The 15060-nt window shown below is 48.5% G+C and overlaps 1 protein-coding gene across 7 annotated transcripts in view; it reads left to right on the forward strand.

Annotated features, from left to right (window-relative positions):
• The window catches only part of PPIP5K1 (diphosphoinositol pentakisphosphate kinase 1), a 172893-nt gene that overhangs the window by 79577 nt on the left and 78256 nt on the right, over positions 1 to 15060 (forward strand). For 4 of the 7 annotated variants that reach the window (XM_075006499.1, XM_075006502.1, XM_075006500.1 and 1 more), the window contains 4 exons: positions 6480 to 6607; positions 7702 to 7816; positions 9760 to 9828; positions 11669 to 11776. In XM_075006499.1, coding sequence (XP_074862600.1) covers positions 6480 to 6607; positions 7702 to 7816; positions 9760 to 9828; positions 11669 to 11776 — 420 coding nt within the window. The remainder of the gene's footprint in view (positions 1 to 6479; positions 6608 to 7701; positions 7817 to 9759; positions 9829 to 11668; positions 11777 to 15060) is intronic. The other 3 variants (XM_075006501.1, XM_075006504.1, XM_075006505.1) reach the window with 1 other exon arrangement.

Genomic DNA, 15060 nt, shown 5'->3' on the forward strand with positions numbered 1-15060 from the left:
GTAACGGTGGTTCTTCGAGATGTGTCCCCGTGGGTGCTCCACTACCCGCCCATCCTCCCCGCTTCGGATCTCTGTTAGTGTTTTGCAGGGGCGGTTGGTCGAGGAACTGGCGGGGACCGGATCGCGCATATGGCCAGGAGCGTGCAAGGGAGCGGCGCGCGCCGGCGCATGCGCGGTCCGGCAGAAACTGCTTGGAAGATCCGATCTGCAGCGCCGGGCAAGCCCGACACCTATTGTGGAGCACCCACGGGGACACATCTCGAAGAACCACCGTTACTACAGTGAGTAACTTCTCTTTTCTGTTTGGTACAAATCATTGTGTGCGTGCTGTTCTTAAAATAAGGGCTACAAAAAGTATGGTTTGATGTTATTTCTTAAGGACTGTCTCATATTCACGTGCATTGTGGCTCTTGAAGTTTTGATTTTTGTAATGGAATTTGGAAAAAATGGCTCTTCTCGCTGCTTTGGTTGCAGACCCCTGCCCTAATAAATTGTTTTAATCTCTAAGGTGCTGCAGGTGTCCTTGTTTTTACAGTACATTCAGAATGGGCTAGACACATGTCCGTTAAATGGCTTTATTACTACGTGAATGGTGGTTCTGCTAACAGCCCTGTCTTCTATGCTGTTCAGTTAACTAGATCCTCTCTGGAGGAAGCAGAGTCACAGAACAGGGCTAGGAAGAGTCAGATGGGTGGACATCAAGACCCAGTGGTGCCCCACATCTTTGGGTGCCCTGCCGTCTGCATATGGGTAAGGATGGCCCTGCATAAAATTAGGAAAGCCAAAAAAAGAATTTGTAGAACAATAAGAAAAACGCTCAGATTTAAATATATCAGAAGCAGGAAGCTTCTGGATGATCAGGGTCCTAAAGGAGTGCTCAAAGAAAACAAGGCTGTTGCAGAAAACATAAATGAATTCTTTGCATTGATCTTACCTGCAGAGGATGCTAAGGGAGATACCACTCCTGATTCTCTTTGTAGGTGATAAATTTGAGGAAGTGCTGTCGATTTAATATATCAGTAGAGGAGGCTTTTGAAGAAATTGGTAAACAGTTATAACTCACCAACATCAGGTAACATTCACTTAACTGTTTTCAAGGAACCCAAATATGAAATTGTAGAGACACTAACTTAAGCTGATTTTTTAAGCAGTAGGTTACATACCAATCACTTACACCTAACTGATTTTGTGCCAGCTGACTTGAGGATAGTTAACAGGATGCCAGTTTTTTTAAAAAAAGGGCTCCTAGCAATTACAGCCTGGTAAGCCCAACTTCAGTTCCAGACAAATTGCGTGAAACTGAACTGAAGAGTTCCTTTATATGTCTGATAGTTCTTGTCACCAAAGTGTAGGGGAGTCAAAGGGCCCTACACCCCCATCCATAGTCATATGTTTTATAACCTTCTGCAGCAGGTTCTCTTTTGGCTGTATCCTTCTATATAATTCCTCATTGGTGACCTTCTGCATCCAATCTTTCTATAACAACTCCTTTCTAATGCCAATAGTCTTTTTTTCGAATCTTCCGTTTTCACCCATGTGTCACATCTGTACAACATGTTGCTGAATACACATGTTTTCAAGACATTCAGGTTCATTCCTAAGTTAATCGCTTTGCTTTTCCAGATCTTATCCATCGCCTTCATACTCGCTCTTGCTATCGCTATTCTAGTCACTATTTCCTTCTTACAGTCTAGATCATATGTTATGTTTCTCCCCAGTATGGCAGACCACAGCCTAGAAGCTGCAGGAGCCTTCTAGAAGGAGGATATGGCAGCTGATGGGCTAATGCTTTTTTGTTTCCTGATTAAGCCCAATTAGGGCAGGCAGCTGGGACCTCATTAGGAATCAGCCACAGCTGAGTCTAATCAGCACTCATGGTCAGCTGAGGCCCCGCACTCCCTATAAAAGGCTCCCTGCCTGGTGGCAGGGGGGAAGGTTTTGGAAGGCACATTGGAGATCAGGAGGAGGAGCGAGAGCAGGAGCGGAGTGAGGAGGTACCACAGGGAAGCGGTGGGCGAAGTGGCCCAGGATGAGGTTGCTGCACTGGGCAGGGGTGAAGGCCCTGCTGGCTACCTCTCGTCCTCTTAGGGACCCTGGGCCAGAGTCCAGGGTAGAGGGCAGGTCTGGACTTCCCCACCCCCACACCCTTCCCCAGAGGGTTACTCCACTGGAGCAGGCATGGACCTGCAAGGGGACTGGCTTTGTCCTCCCCATTCTGGACTTGCCTGTGATGAGGATGGCTCGCTAAGCGGAGACACCTGCCTCTGGAAAGACCTCGGCAGAAAGGGCGTCTCCATGAGTCTGAGGCATAACAGAGAACCGCCAGGAAGCGCAGGGACCCACAGGGGCTGACAGGGGAATTTGTCACACCAGGGCTACGTCTACACTAGCCAAAAACTTCAAAATGGCCATTTGCTTGGCCATTTTGAAGTTTACTAATGAAGCGCTGAAATACATATTTAGCACCTCATTAGCATGCAGGTGGCAGCGGCACTTCGAAATTGACGCGGCTCGCCGCCACGCGGCTCATCCAGATGGGGCTCCATTTCGAAAGGACCCCGGCTACTTCGAAGTCCCCTTATTCGTATGAGCAGATGGGAATAAGGGGACTTCAAAGTAGCTGGGGTCCTTTCGAAAATGAGCCCTGTCTGGACGAGCCGCGTGGCGGCGAGCTGCATCAATTGCAAAGTGTCGCAGCCGCCTACATGCTAATGGGGCGCTGAATATGTATTTCAGCACTTCATTAGTAAACTTTGAAATGGCCATTTTGAAGTTTTTGGCGAGTGTAGACATGGCCCAGATATGTGAACTTCTCTACATTTTCTAGTTCAATACCATCTACGCTGATCTTCCTTCCTATTTCCTTATCTCCAAATACCATTGTTTTTGTTTTATTGATGTTCATAATTAGTCCGTACAGCTTCTGTTCTTCGTTTAGCACTTGCACCGTTTTCGCTAGCTTCGCCTCATCTTCCTTAATGATAACTGTATCATCCATGAACGTCACTTTGTTCATTCTTTTCCCATGCACAGATATCCCGTCTACCTCTTCCTTGCTCTTGTCCATCTCTCTCTCTATATGAGTGATCAAGATACTTGGTGATATTGGATCTCCTTGTGTCATACCTCTACTTGTTTTAAACCAACCTCCCATCTCCCCGCACGGCTGCCTCTGCATTGTCATTGATATCCTTCAACAACCATATCAGTCTGCTATCCACTCCATATGACTCCAATACTGCCCAAGTCACTTTCTGATTTATACTGTGAAATGCCTTTTGAAAATCAACAAAGCAATTGTACACGTTCTTGTTCTTTCATTGAGCTTTCTCTGCTGTTAGTCTTAGTGCCAATATCTGTTGTATGGTACTTCTGTCTTTTCTGAACCCTGCATGCTCGTCTGCTATATGTTGTTCTATCTGCAATCTTAGTCTCTGTCAGTATCATCATCAGCACCTGACCTGGATGACTCGTTAGGTAAATCATTCTGTAGTTCTTGCATTCCAATTTACTTCCTTTTTTGTGTATTGCCTCTAGCACCGATCTTGTCCATTCCTTAGGGGCCTTCCCTGCTTTCCATGCTATTATTACATAGTCGGTGTATTTCCTGAATCATGCTTTCTCTGCCGTATTTGATCATCTCTCCCGTGATCTTATCATTTCCAGAGCTCTTGTTGTTCTTTAGTCGTTTCACTGCTTTTTCTACTTCCTCCTTCAAAATATTGGTCTAGCTCTTGATGTTCAGTGGAGATATCTCTTTCAGTTCTTCAGTCAGTCTCGCTGAGACACTAGGGGTCCAACTGTGCTTTGTATAGATTGGTGCACTATATCATCCATCACTGCAAAATCATTCTCCCTGTTCATGAGCACTTCTTCGTCCTCATCTTTGATCGCCATCTGCTTCAGTTGCCATTTCCTATTAATGTTCCTAATTGCCTTATACACCTCCCTGGTCTTACATTTGCCGTAATACCTCTCTGTATCTTCACATTGCTCTTTTAACTGTTTCTCCTTATCTTTTCTGTCTGCTTTTCTTACCTCATTGCATTTTGCCCTATATTTCTGTTCCGCCATCTCAGAAACATCTCTTCTGATCTTCAGCTCTCTTCTCTTTTACCAACTTCAGTGTCTCCATAGTAATCCACTTCTTATTGATCTTCTCTTCTTCTGGAACAGTCTGCTCAATTGCCTCTTCTATTGCCATCGCTATCCCTGTGACTATCTTATCTAGGTCTTTCTCTGTGGCAATATTCTTACTCTTCTTTGAGTGCTGCTCTGTATGCATTCCCTTTTTCTTCCTCGCCTAGCCTAGCCTCGCCACGTCTCTTCTTCTCTTAAACTGTGTTATTTTCTTTTGAGTTTTATCTTGATGTTTGTGATCACTAAACTGTGGTCTGAGTGTATAAAGTTCAGTACTGATGTTACCCATCTTCTTATCAAAATTATATCTATCATGTTCTTGGACTTCCCATCATTCGATCGCCATGTCCACTTCCTACAGTCCTTTTGTCGGAATCTCATGCTCTGTAGCAAACTCTAGTAGTTTCTCACCTCGTTCATTTCTTGTCCATATCCAAACCTTCCCATGACTCTCTCTCAGCCTTCATTACCTATTCCATTCTCCTCCAATGATCAACACATCTTTCTTTGGTATCTCCTCCACAGTGTTTGTCAAGTCTTTACAGACTAGCCCAATCTCTTCCTCCGTACTGTCCAATGTGGGTGCATACACTTGAATGACTGACTGAGATGTTGAACGGTTTTGCTTTAGGTCTTGCTACCATCATTCTTGCACTTACCAGTTTGTATCCTAACAGTGCTGTTCTAGCTCTTTTGCTAAGAATGAATCCAACTCCTGCCTCATGGTTTTTGTTCCCTGACCAAATGACTTTGCAACCACACATCTCTCCCGATGCTGTCCAATACGTCTTTGCCATTCCAAGTGTATTGCATCGATATCTCTCCGTCTTCTTCCAAGGCAGCTCTAATTTCCGGTTGCCCACAGTGTTCGGACCTTCCACGTTCCAACTGATAGCATATGTGTTAGTTGTAAATTTCTTTCGGTAGCCAAATGATCAACCCAGCCCCGATCGGTGTGGCAGACCTTGTTTATCCGGGCAACATCCGAGCCGGCATCTTTTAATCATTTAGTCATACTGACATCCGATTTCATTCGTATTGTTGTTTCACGGTCAGCACATGAGCACTCATCTGACCAACCTTCTTCCTTCATCCAGGTTTGGGACTGGCACAGAGCCCGTAGAGGCTTCGTGGCTGAGTTAGTTTTCAGAACGGAGAGAGAGAAATAGTGTCTCTTCCACTCTCCACCCAGGGCCTGTAATAGGGCTGGTGCTGGTCAGCATAATTATAAATGATCTCAAAAAGAGGGGTGAATGGGGAGGTGGCAAAATTTGTAGATGATACAGAATTATCCAAGACTGTTAAGTGCAGAGCAGATTATGAAGAGTTTCAAAGGATTCTCACAGAACTGAGTGAGTGGTTTAGGAAAAAACAGGACTGGGGGGGGGGGGGGGGGGGCAGAAAAGCAGAAGAAATCCAGTGTTGATAAATGCTTTGGAGAACATAATCCCAGCTATGATAGGGATTATGATGAGGTGTTGAGGTCTAAATTAGGTGATAGCACTCTAGAAAAAGATCTTGAAGTCTTTTTAGATAGTCCACTGAACCATCTGTTCAATATGAAATGGCTGTCAAAAAAGCAAACAGTGTTAAGAACCAGTAAGCAAGGGATGGGTAAGACAAAAATTATCTTAATGCAAATATATAAAGCCATGGTATGCCATGGTAAAGCCTGGAATACTGCACATGATTCTGCTTGCCCTTCTCAGGAAAAAATATATTTTGGAAATGGAAAAGGTACAGAAAAGGGCCACAGAAATGATGGGCATGGAACACCTGTCTTGAGCATAGATTAAAAATATTAGGACTGTTCCTCATGGGGGAAAAATATGTTTAAGTTTGGGTTTCACAGAGGTCTATAAAATCATGAAAGGTGTGGGGAGAGTGAATAAGGAAGTGGCATTATGTAAAGGGATACATGAAAGAATCAAGCATCACCCAATGAAATTAATAGGCAGCAGACTTAAAGAAGTGCTTTTTCACACAATGCACAGAAAGCCTGTGGGACTTGTTACCAGGTGATGTCTTGAAGGCCTCAAGTAAAAATGGGTTCAGAAGAGGTTAGAGAAGGTCCTGGAGTACTGGCGCATCAGTGGTTATTAGCCAAGATGCTCAGGGTTGCAGTCCCATGATGTGGGTGTCCCTAAGCCTGTGACTGGAGATGCTGGGCCTGGACAACAGAGGATGGGTCACTTGATACATACTTGTTCTGTGTATTCCCTCTGAATTTCCTGGTGTGGGGGCTGGTGTCAGAAGACAAGATCCTAGGCTAGATGGCCTGTTGCTGTGCCCCAGTTTGGCCATTCTTACCTTCTTTTTTTTTTCTGCTGCTACTACAGGAATATGGGATCACTAAAGAGGAGAAGCTAGAGATTGCTATTGGCTTCTGTCTTCCTCTCATCAAGAAGATCCAGTTGGACCTGCAAAGAACCCATGAGGATGAGTCTGTCAACAAGCTGCACCCCTTGTAAGAACCTTGCTGCATATTGGCAGCTGTGGGGATACTCTGCCGGGGAAGGCCCTGCCATACATTGGCATGGATGGACCAACCACTGACACTAAATGAAGGCAGTGGCACATCAGTGTGGGGAGATAGACAGACATATTACTCCCTTTATTGCAGTGTGCAGAGGGCAGAGCTAGCCCATCTTTAGGACAGTTTGGGGCAACTCCCCAGCCCCCACATTCTGGGGACTGGCAGGGGGCGTGGGCCAGCAGCAGGAGGTGGGCCTGCCCCCATGCTCACCAGTATCAGGAAGTGGAGCAACCAGGGCCAGGCGGCATCACTCTTGTGGTTCTCAGCCTTGTCACTTGGGGGAGGGAGCTTGGAGGCAGAGGTGTAACTGCCCTCCACGCTCCCTGCCTTTGGGAAGCAGAGTGAGACACCTGAGGTGGGTGGGGTGGAGCAGGCTGGGGCCCCACCCTTCCTCAGAGCCCTCTCCCCTGACCAATGTGGCCCTGGGGATTAGAGAGGGGCCTGACACTAGCAGCAGGCATCATCCCTCTCACTCTTGCCTGTGGCAGCAGGAAGTGGAACGACCCTCCGCTAGCTCCCAGCTGCATGACTCTGCAGGCCATAGCCAGTGAGTGCAGGAGGCAGTTCCACCCTTCCCCAGGGCCCGTTGCTTGAGTGAGGCATCTGGAAACTGACAGCGGTCTGTGGCCAGGCTTCTCTGTTTCCTGCTGCTACTGGTTTGGGAGAGACTGGGTGGAGGTGACCACTGCTACTAATGCCAGCGTCGGAAGAGGCAGGCCAAGGGCACAGCCTGGGGTGGATTGGGGAGGTGTTCTCAGGCCCCGCATCCTGCAGGAAACAGCTCTGATAGAGGGGGGGTGTTTGGTTGGAGAGGTCTCCACCACTTCTATATAAGCCTGTTTCTTTGGATGCTGGGTAGCAGGCCACTTGTTCCTGGTAGCTTGCACTGCCCCCGAGGCCCTGACACTTGGGTGTGTTTACCTCTGCAGAATTATTTCACCCAGGCATGCTAAAATCCCCTTATTTGGAAGAGTCCATATTAACTATGGTGTACTGTGAATAACGCTGGGGCTGGTTTGGTCTAGGTACTCTAGAGGAGTCCTGTCCCCAGGTCGCCATGTCCGGACGCGGTTATACTTTACCAGCGAGAGCCACGTACATTCCCTGCTCAGCATCTTCCGCTATGGGGGGCTCCTGGATGTAAGTGTGCCAGCAGTATCACAGGGTAAACCTCCCCCTTTCTGCATCAGCCCTATCCAGGCTGAACAGTGTGTGACTGCAGATTATACCTTCTAGCTACCTGCCCATCAATGACTCCATATCACTGGGCTCTGGCCAGCTGTTTCTGCTGTGTTTGCATGTTGGGGCTTATTTTCATTTTTTGGCATGTGGAGGATTTTTTGCTCAGGGTCTAATTTTTGTCCTCCATGTTCTTGCTGAGTAACCCCAAGCCCAGTGGGAGTCTGATTTCGTTAGTGTAACTCATGGAGTAAGATGGCACTAAACATAAGTAGTGGTGATGGAGGGCCAAGTGACAGTGTCTGGATCTGCTACTCTTCTCCCCACCTCTTGGGGAGTGAAGGGAAGAGGATGTCTCCTGAGCTGGGCTAGCTGCTGCTTTAGATCTTCTTTTAGTTCCAAGTTGATAACTCCATGTTCTCCTGTAGTGAGGGAGCTGGAATTGCAGCTGCTCTAAGGTGGGTGCATAAGTGGTTGGGAAACTCTTTCCGGAGAGCAGTTATCAGTAGTTAATGGTCAAGCTGGAGGGGCCTGTCAGGCAGGGTCCTGCAGGAATCACTTCTGGGTTTGGTTCTTTTCAATATCTTCTTCATTGGTGTAGATAATTGCACACAGAGTACACGTATGAAGTCTGTGGGTGATACCAAGCTGCAAGTGCTTTGGATGATTGGGTCCTAATTCAGAATGATCTGGAGAACTGGTCTGAGGTAAAAAGGGTGAATGAAGTTCAATAAGGACAAATGCAAAGTTCTGCACTTAGGCAGGAACAGTTGCACACATGCACAATGGGAAGCAACTGCTGAGGAAGGCGTACTGCAGAAAAGGATTTGGGGATTATACTGGACCACAAGCTAAACGTGAGTCAGAAGTGCAATACTGCTCCCAAAGAAAAAGACAAAAAATAGTTTTTCCTTCTTGAAGCGATTGCTCATGTGCATTCCAATAGGTGTGTGCGCACCACATGCGTGATTGTCAGAAAGGGTTTTTTCCCTCATGGTACCCACTGGGCTGGCTGTGAAGACCCCTGAAGAGGTGCCTCCATGGTGCAGGATAGAGAGCTCTGCCAAAACCTCCATGTCCTCATTTCCTTTTTACACCAGTGACTGTTGGAGCACTTGTTCTCTTGCCGTGGAAGACAAACCTAACAATTTTTCCCTGTTTTTTTGCTCTTTGTAGTTAATTAGCTGTTATTATTAAGTAATAGAGTGACCTTCACAATCTTCTCTCTGGTCAGGGCCAGGGCCAGGGCCAGGGCCACTCCAAGCCACCCTCCAGCCCTAAACACTACTTTTGAGGTTACGTTAGAGGATGGAGCATCATTTCAGTTCCCAGATCTCTCCCCTATTTGGCCATTGTCTATCCCACTTCTACCATGCTTGCACTAGTATTACCCCAAATATCTGGGTCCTAAGCATGGTAGGAAGGAGATATTTCATCTGGCTCTTTACCCTCCCTCTTCAGGGACCCTTCTCATGAGCAGCTCCACTCCCACCCAGCTTTTTGGTTTAAAGAGGTCTTCCACTTGCATGTTAACCAGGACACTTTTTCTGCCTGTGTTCTTCCCAGAATCTCATGCCACTTCTAGGGAGCAGCTCCTACATTCCCTGTAAGTTAGCATGCCCCTGGCCTTTTATGTTGAACACATCCAACCCATTTTGTAAATCACCACAACTTTCTGTTGCAGTAATGGAAAGGATGATGGGGCTGCCCTTTGCCTCCTAGCATCTCTCCTCCTCAGTCACGTCCTTCAGCAGGACCTGCTGTCACCTGACCAAGGTCCCAGCTCCAGCTTTGCATTCTTCCTTGGTGATGTTGCTCATGCACTTTCCCATTCAGGACATATGTAGGGTGGCAACATAGTCCCCTGTCCACAGATTCACAGGGCCCTATGATATCACCCACAGGCCAAGATGATGTGGCGTTCAGGACAACAGTTCTCCAGATGGCATGTTGATCTTCAACCTCTCCTTGAGGTAAGCTGCCTGCACATCACCTATTGGAATGAGCATGAGCAAGTGCTCACAAAAGAATGTTTCTCACCTTTTATACTGGTTCTTTGGGATGTTTTGCTCTTGTCCATTCCAAATCCACCCACCTCCGCTCTGTTGGAAAGCCAGCAAGAAGGAAATGAGGTAGTGGTAGGTTGGCACCAATATAGTGCGTCATGCAGGCACCTCTCCTAGGAGCTCCACAGCTGACCCAATGCGTACCGCTAGTGGGGAACCTTCCAAGGGTCGTGCATGAAGTATGCATATTATTGGAATGGACATGAGGAACATGTCTTGAAGAACAACCGTTACAAAATGTAAGTAACCGTTTTTTCTGCTCTATTTTGTGCTGATTAGACCTCAGTTCAAGTCTTGTGTCCAATTGTGGACAACACTTTCAGGAAAGATGGGGAGAAATTTGGAGAAAGTCCAGAGAACAACAAAAATGATGAAAGGTCTAGGAAACATGACCTACGAGGGTAGGTTGAAAATAATGAGTTTTAGTCTGGAGAAGAAAAGACTAAGGGGTAGCATGGGTTTTAGTATCTAAAAGGTTGTTACAAGGAGGAGAAAAGTTAATCTCCTTAACTTTTTAGGAAGACCAAGAAGTAATGGGTTTAAATTGCAACAAGGGAGGCATAGATCAGATATTAGGAAAAACTTCCTAACTGTCATGGTGATTAAACACTGAAATAAATTGCCTGGGGAGGCTGCGGAATCTCCTTTGCTGGGGATGTTAAAGTGCAGGGTAGACAAACACCTGTTGTGGATGGGTTAGGTAATGCTTAGTCCTGTTTTAGTGCTGGGGACTGGACTAGATGACCACTTCAGATCTCTTCCAGTCCCATTATTCTGTGTGAGTGCATCTCTTCAGTGAGGAGGGACTAGAGCCTGGCCTTTGGAAACTAAGCCGTGTCACTTTTGATAAAAAAAATTCCACATTGCCACAGAGCCTAAATTGGAGAAATCTTTTGCTAAGCCTTGGCTGGTTGGTTTGGCGGGCTCTCCACACCTGCATTCCCTGTGGGTATTAGAAGGGCTAAGAAATGCACTGTCTCAAACAGCTAATTGTGTTCTTTTGGTTCACTTTTGTTTCCTATCCTGCTGTTCCTGGAGGTTTGCTTGAGGGAGGTCTTGTTTAGCAGGTTCAAGTGCCAATGGCACCTCTCAGTATCTGAGGAAAGTATCCATGTGTGGCTTTGTCTAACCTGCTGGTCAACATGTAGGGTGCTTTTCCTTAAGCTCCTGGTCCCCTGTGTTCTCCGGGATAGCGTGCTACAGGGCATATTGCCTTTTGGGCGTGGCTTTGCACAGGTAAGGGCCAGGGGATGCCATGCTGTGGTATGTGCTGCCCTTTCTCTCTCTCTCTCCCAAATGCCATGTCCAGAGTGCGTTCTAGGGTTTTTCCATTCACCCAACTCTCTTGTAAGAGCATCTCTCCTTCCTTTCCATTCCCTGCCCCTTTCAGTTTTCATACCACTTTTTGCAAAATACCTCATTCTGCAGACTGCCATTTGAGAACCAGCTGTTAGGGATACAGGTATTGGTTATGCCGTATTTCTCAGCATGACATCAGAGAGTGGCCTGTTGCTGCTGGACAAGCTCGAATCTGAACATGGACTGTTGGGCTGTCACTTCCAGCCATCATTTCTGTATTTAAACACCTCTCCACCAGTGTGAGGCTCTCTTCAGATGAGCTGCCGCAGGCGCTTCTGTGCTGACAGAGGCTGCACGCTGGGGAGAGGAAACTGTCAGACTCATTTCACTTAGTGCTGCAAGTTGTCTGCCATTTCTTCTCTCACGCAGTTGTCTGTGTGTGCATTAGGAGTCCAAGGATGAGCAATGGAAGAGAGCCATGGACTATTTGAGTGCTATCTCAGAGCTGAACTACATGACCCAGATTGTTATTATGCTGTACGAGGATAACAACAAGGTGAGGGATCTAGAACTAGAGTAAAATATTTCCTACTGTGAGCTGAGACAGTGGCCTCAGTACTCCCTGTTTTTGCGCCCCCTAGCAAGGCACTGGCATAGATGGGCGTTCTGGCATGTCAGGTAGACAGAGCCCAAACCGGACTCCACGTTCTCTTTCTGATATGGGGGGGTCTCCAAAGCTGAAATGCCTTCCAAAAGCAGAAGTTCTTCTTCGAGTGGTCCCCCTGGGTGCTCCACAATAGGTGTCGGGCTCGCCTGGCGCCGCAGATCGGAAATCTTCCAGCAGTTTCTCCTGGATCGCGCATGCGCCGGCGCGCGCCACTCCCCCTGCGCGCCCCCGGCCACGTGCGCGATCCGGTCCCCGCCAGTTCCTTCTCAACCGCCATCGGCTGCAGACGGAATCCGCTCAGGCTAAGGCCAGAGTCAGATTACTTAGTGGTTTTTTTCCACGTGTAATTTGTTGTTTTTCGGTTATTTAAACAAAAAAAAAAAAAAAAGAGAGAGAAAGCAAAGACAAAGAGAATACCAGTTTTAAAAAAAAAAAAAAAAAAAAAAAAGGGAAAAAGAGAGGAGCAGAGAACAACAGAGTGGACGTGAAAGGCCATTAGGCCTCCCGCTGCTGCAGGCCGGTGATCACTCTTTGAGGAGGAAAGGCATGGATTAAGTGCTAAGTACCCTCTTAACAATAAAGGACTCACCACAATGGCCTCTTCAGGTTTTTACGCAGCGTGAGTCATATTGTGAAGCTATGCTGGCCTCCGTGGGGCATAGCGAAGGCATCTGACGCCTGCGGGAATTGCAGGCTACCCTGCTGCGTTTCTCACTGTGCTCTGACCCCCACCCCCAGCGCAGAAACGGAGGGAACTCTCCCTGGCTCGATCCTTGCCCTGCATCTGCAGCGAGCAGGACGAGCGGAGCACACAGCTACCGGCTGCATACTCAGGCGGTGGCACCATCACAGGCGGCACAGACCCCCGCGGCACCAGCGGTGCAGGGGTGCCAGGCACGGAGCCTGCAGGCACCGGAGGGGGATACCCGCGCAGTGCCGCAGCTGACGGTGCCGAGTGCGGTGCTCACAGCGGGGCCGAGATTCCCGGCAGGGGAGGGGGCGGTGCCGGCCCCGCAGTGGAGGGGCAAGGCAACATCAAAAACCTGGCACCGCAGTCCATCCCTGGACAGGGCTGCGCTGCTGTTAGCACCAAGCCCTCCCCCTGTGATACACACGCCGCACCAAAGGCCTGTGTCTCCACCGGCCCATCAGGGGAAAAAGAAAAAAAAAAACGAAAAAAAAACCCCACGCCTTCTCCGTTCCTCCAACCGATGTCACCACGGCTTGGGCCACCTTCACCATTTTCTGGGATTGGATCCCCCTGGAGTACTGTCACAAGCCAGTTTCACCTTTATCAGTGTCGCCGTGGAGGTCTTGCTCTCCCAGACATCGGGGGTACACACCCCGTGAGTGGTTCAGGTCTCTATCTCCGGACCCTTGCCATGGTCGTCCCTATCAGGCTGGACAAAGATAAACCACAGGGTCCCCACCCCCGGCCGCTCAATACCCCCGTGGGCGCTCCCGATCGGGGACGGAAACACAGTTGTCTCAAGGGGAGTTAAATTTAGAACCCCAAGACTTTCCTTCACAGTCCTCCAGCGAGCAAGTGTGTCATCGCCCGCGGGAACCCGAGGGTTCAAGGGAGGTTTACCTTAAGGGTTCCTCCTCATCCTCCCCAGACGAGGCCATGGCCCCCGGGGATGTCTCTCCCCGGGATGACCTAAACAGTTTCAGGAGCTGTTTTAAAGGGTGGCTTTCACGCATGACATTTAAATGGCACAGGTGCAGGAGAAACATCACAAACTCCTGGAAAATCCGAGACCCCCGGCTTCATCCAAAATTGCTATTCAGCTGGACGAAGCCATTCTGGAGTCAGCCATTACTACATGGCAGACTCCGGCCTCTGTTCCGCCTACGAATGGGAGAGCGGATAAGAAATACTTTGTCCCGGCAGAGAGCATGAAGTTCCTCTTCAGTCACCCACAACAAATTCTTTGGTGGTCGGGTCGTCCCACCAGAGGTCAAAGGCTTCTCAGTACAAATCGGGGGAATCAGACAAAGATGCTAAGAAGCTAGAGCTGTTTGGCAGGAAGGTATATTCCTCTCCTATCCTGCTATTGAGAATGGCAAATTATGGGCACGCCTAGCAAACCATAATTTTGATAATTACTCCAGGCTTACTCCCCTCAAGGATTCACTCCCGGAAGACAAAAAGCCGGTATTAAAGGCTATTGTTCAAGAGGGCTACGCGGCATCGCAGATGGGAGTCCAGATTGTCCTGGACGTGGCGGATACGGCGGCATGCTCAACGGCTACAGCAGTGGTCATGCACAGAGAATCCTGGCCCTAGATGTCGTGTATCTCGAGGGACCTACAGGCGAAGATCGTGGACGTTCCCTTTGATATACAAAAGCTGTTTTGCAGACTCAACCGACTCGGTCCCTCACTCCAGTAAGCACTCGAGAGCTACACTTAGAAGCTCGGGCATTTATACTTCCCCCATACAGGAGGGAAAAATTCTATCCTCAGCAAAGACGCCACGCTTACAACCACAGCATGCTCAATATCAACGGGGCTACGGCCACGGGCGCTATCAGTAGCGGCAACAGTACAGAACCCCTAGGCGACATTCTCAACAAAGCCATACGCCCTCGGGTCAGGCCTCAAAGGCAACAAGTTTGATGGGTATGTCGGGGGCTGCACTATCAATACCCTCGCTCAATGCCACTCTCATCTCATGTTCCATCATCGCCTCAGGCCGTTCCACTCCCAATGGCAAAAGATCACCACAAACATATGGGCGCTGGAGATCATAGCCACGGGTTACGCGATCCCCTCCGAGTCGCTTCCACCAATGACGCCTCCCACCAGGCCTCACCTCAGGGGCGCTGCCACAAGGCGAGGCTCAAGCACAAGGTGACCCATCTTATGTTCACAAGTGCGGTGGAAAGAGTGCCGGAATAATTCCAGGGGAAGGTTTTTATTCACGCAACTTCCTATCGGAGAAGAAAATGGGACACCGGAGGCCCATCTTAGATCTTCGGGGCCTCAACCGTTACTTGCGCAAGCAACGGTTTCAGATGATCACAGTGGCCTTGATACTCATGGCACTGGATGATGGAGACTGGGCTGCAGCACTCGACTTACGAGATTCTTACTTTCATATAACAATCCACCCGGCACACAGACGCTTCCTCCGCTTCACGGTCGGCCAGGAGTGCTTCCAGCACAGG

Source organism: Carettochelys insculpta, chromosome 12 (assembly GCF_033958435.1).
Source record: "Carettochelys insculpta isolate YL-2023 chromosome 12, ASM3395843v1, whole genome shotgun sequence".
In the NCBI taxonomy this organism is placed as follows: domain Eukaryota; kingdom Metazoa; phylum Chordata; order Testudines; family Carettochelyidae; genus Carettochelys; species Carettochelys insculpta.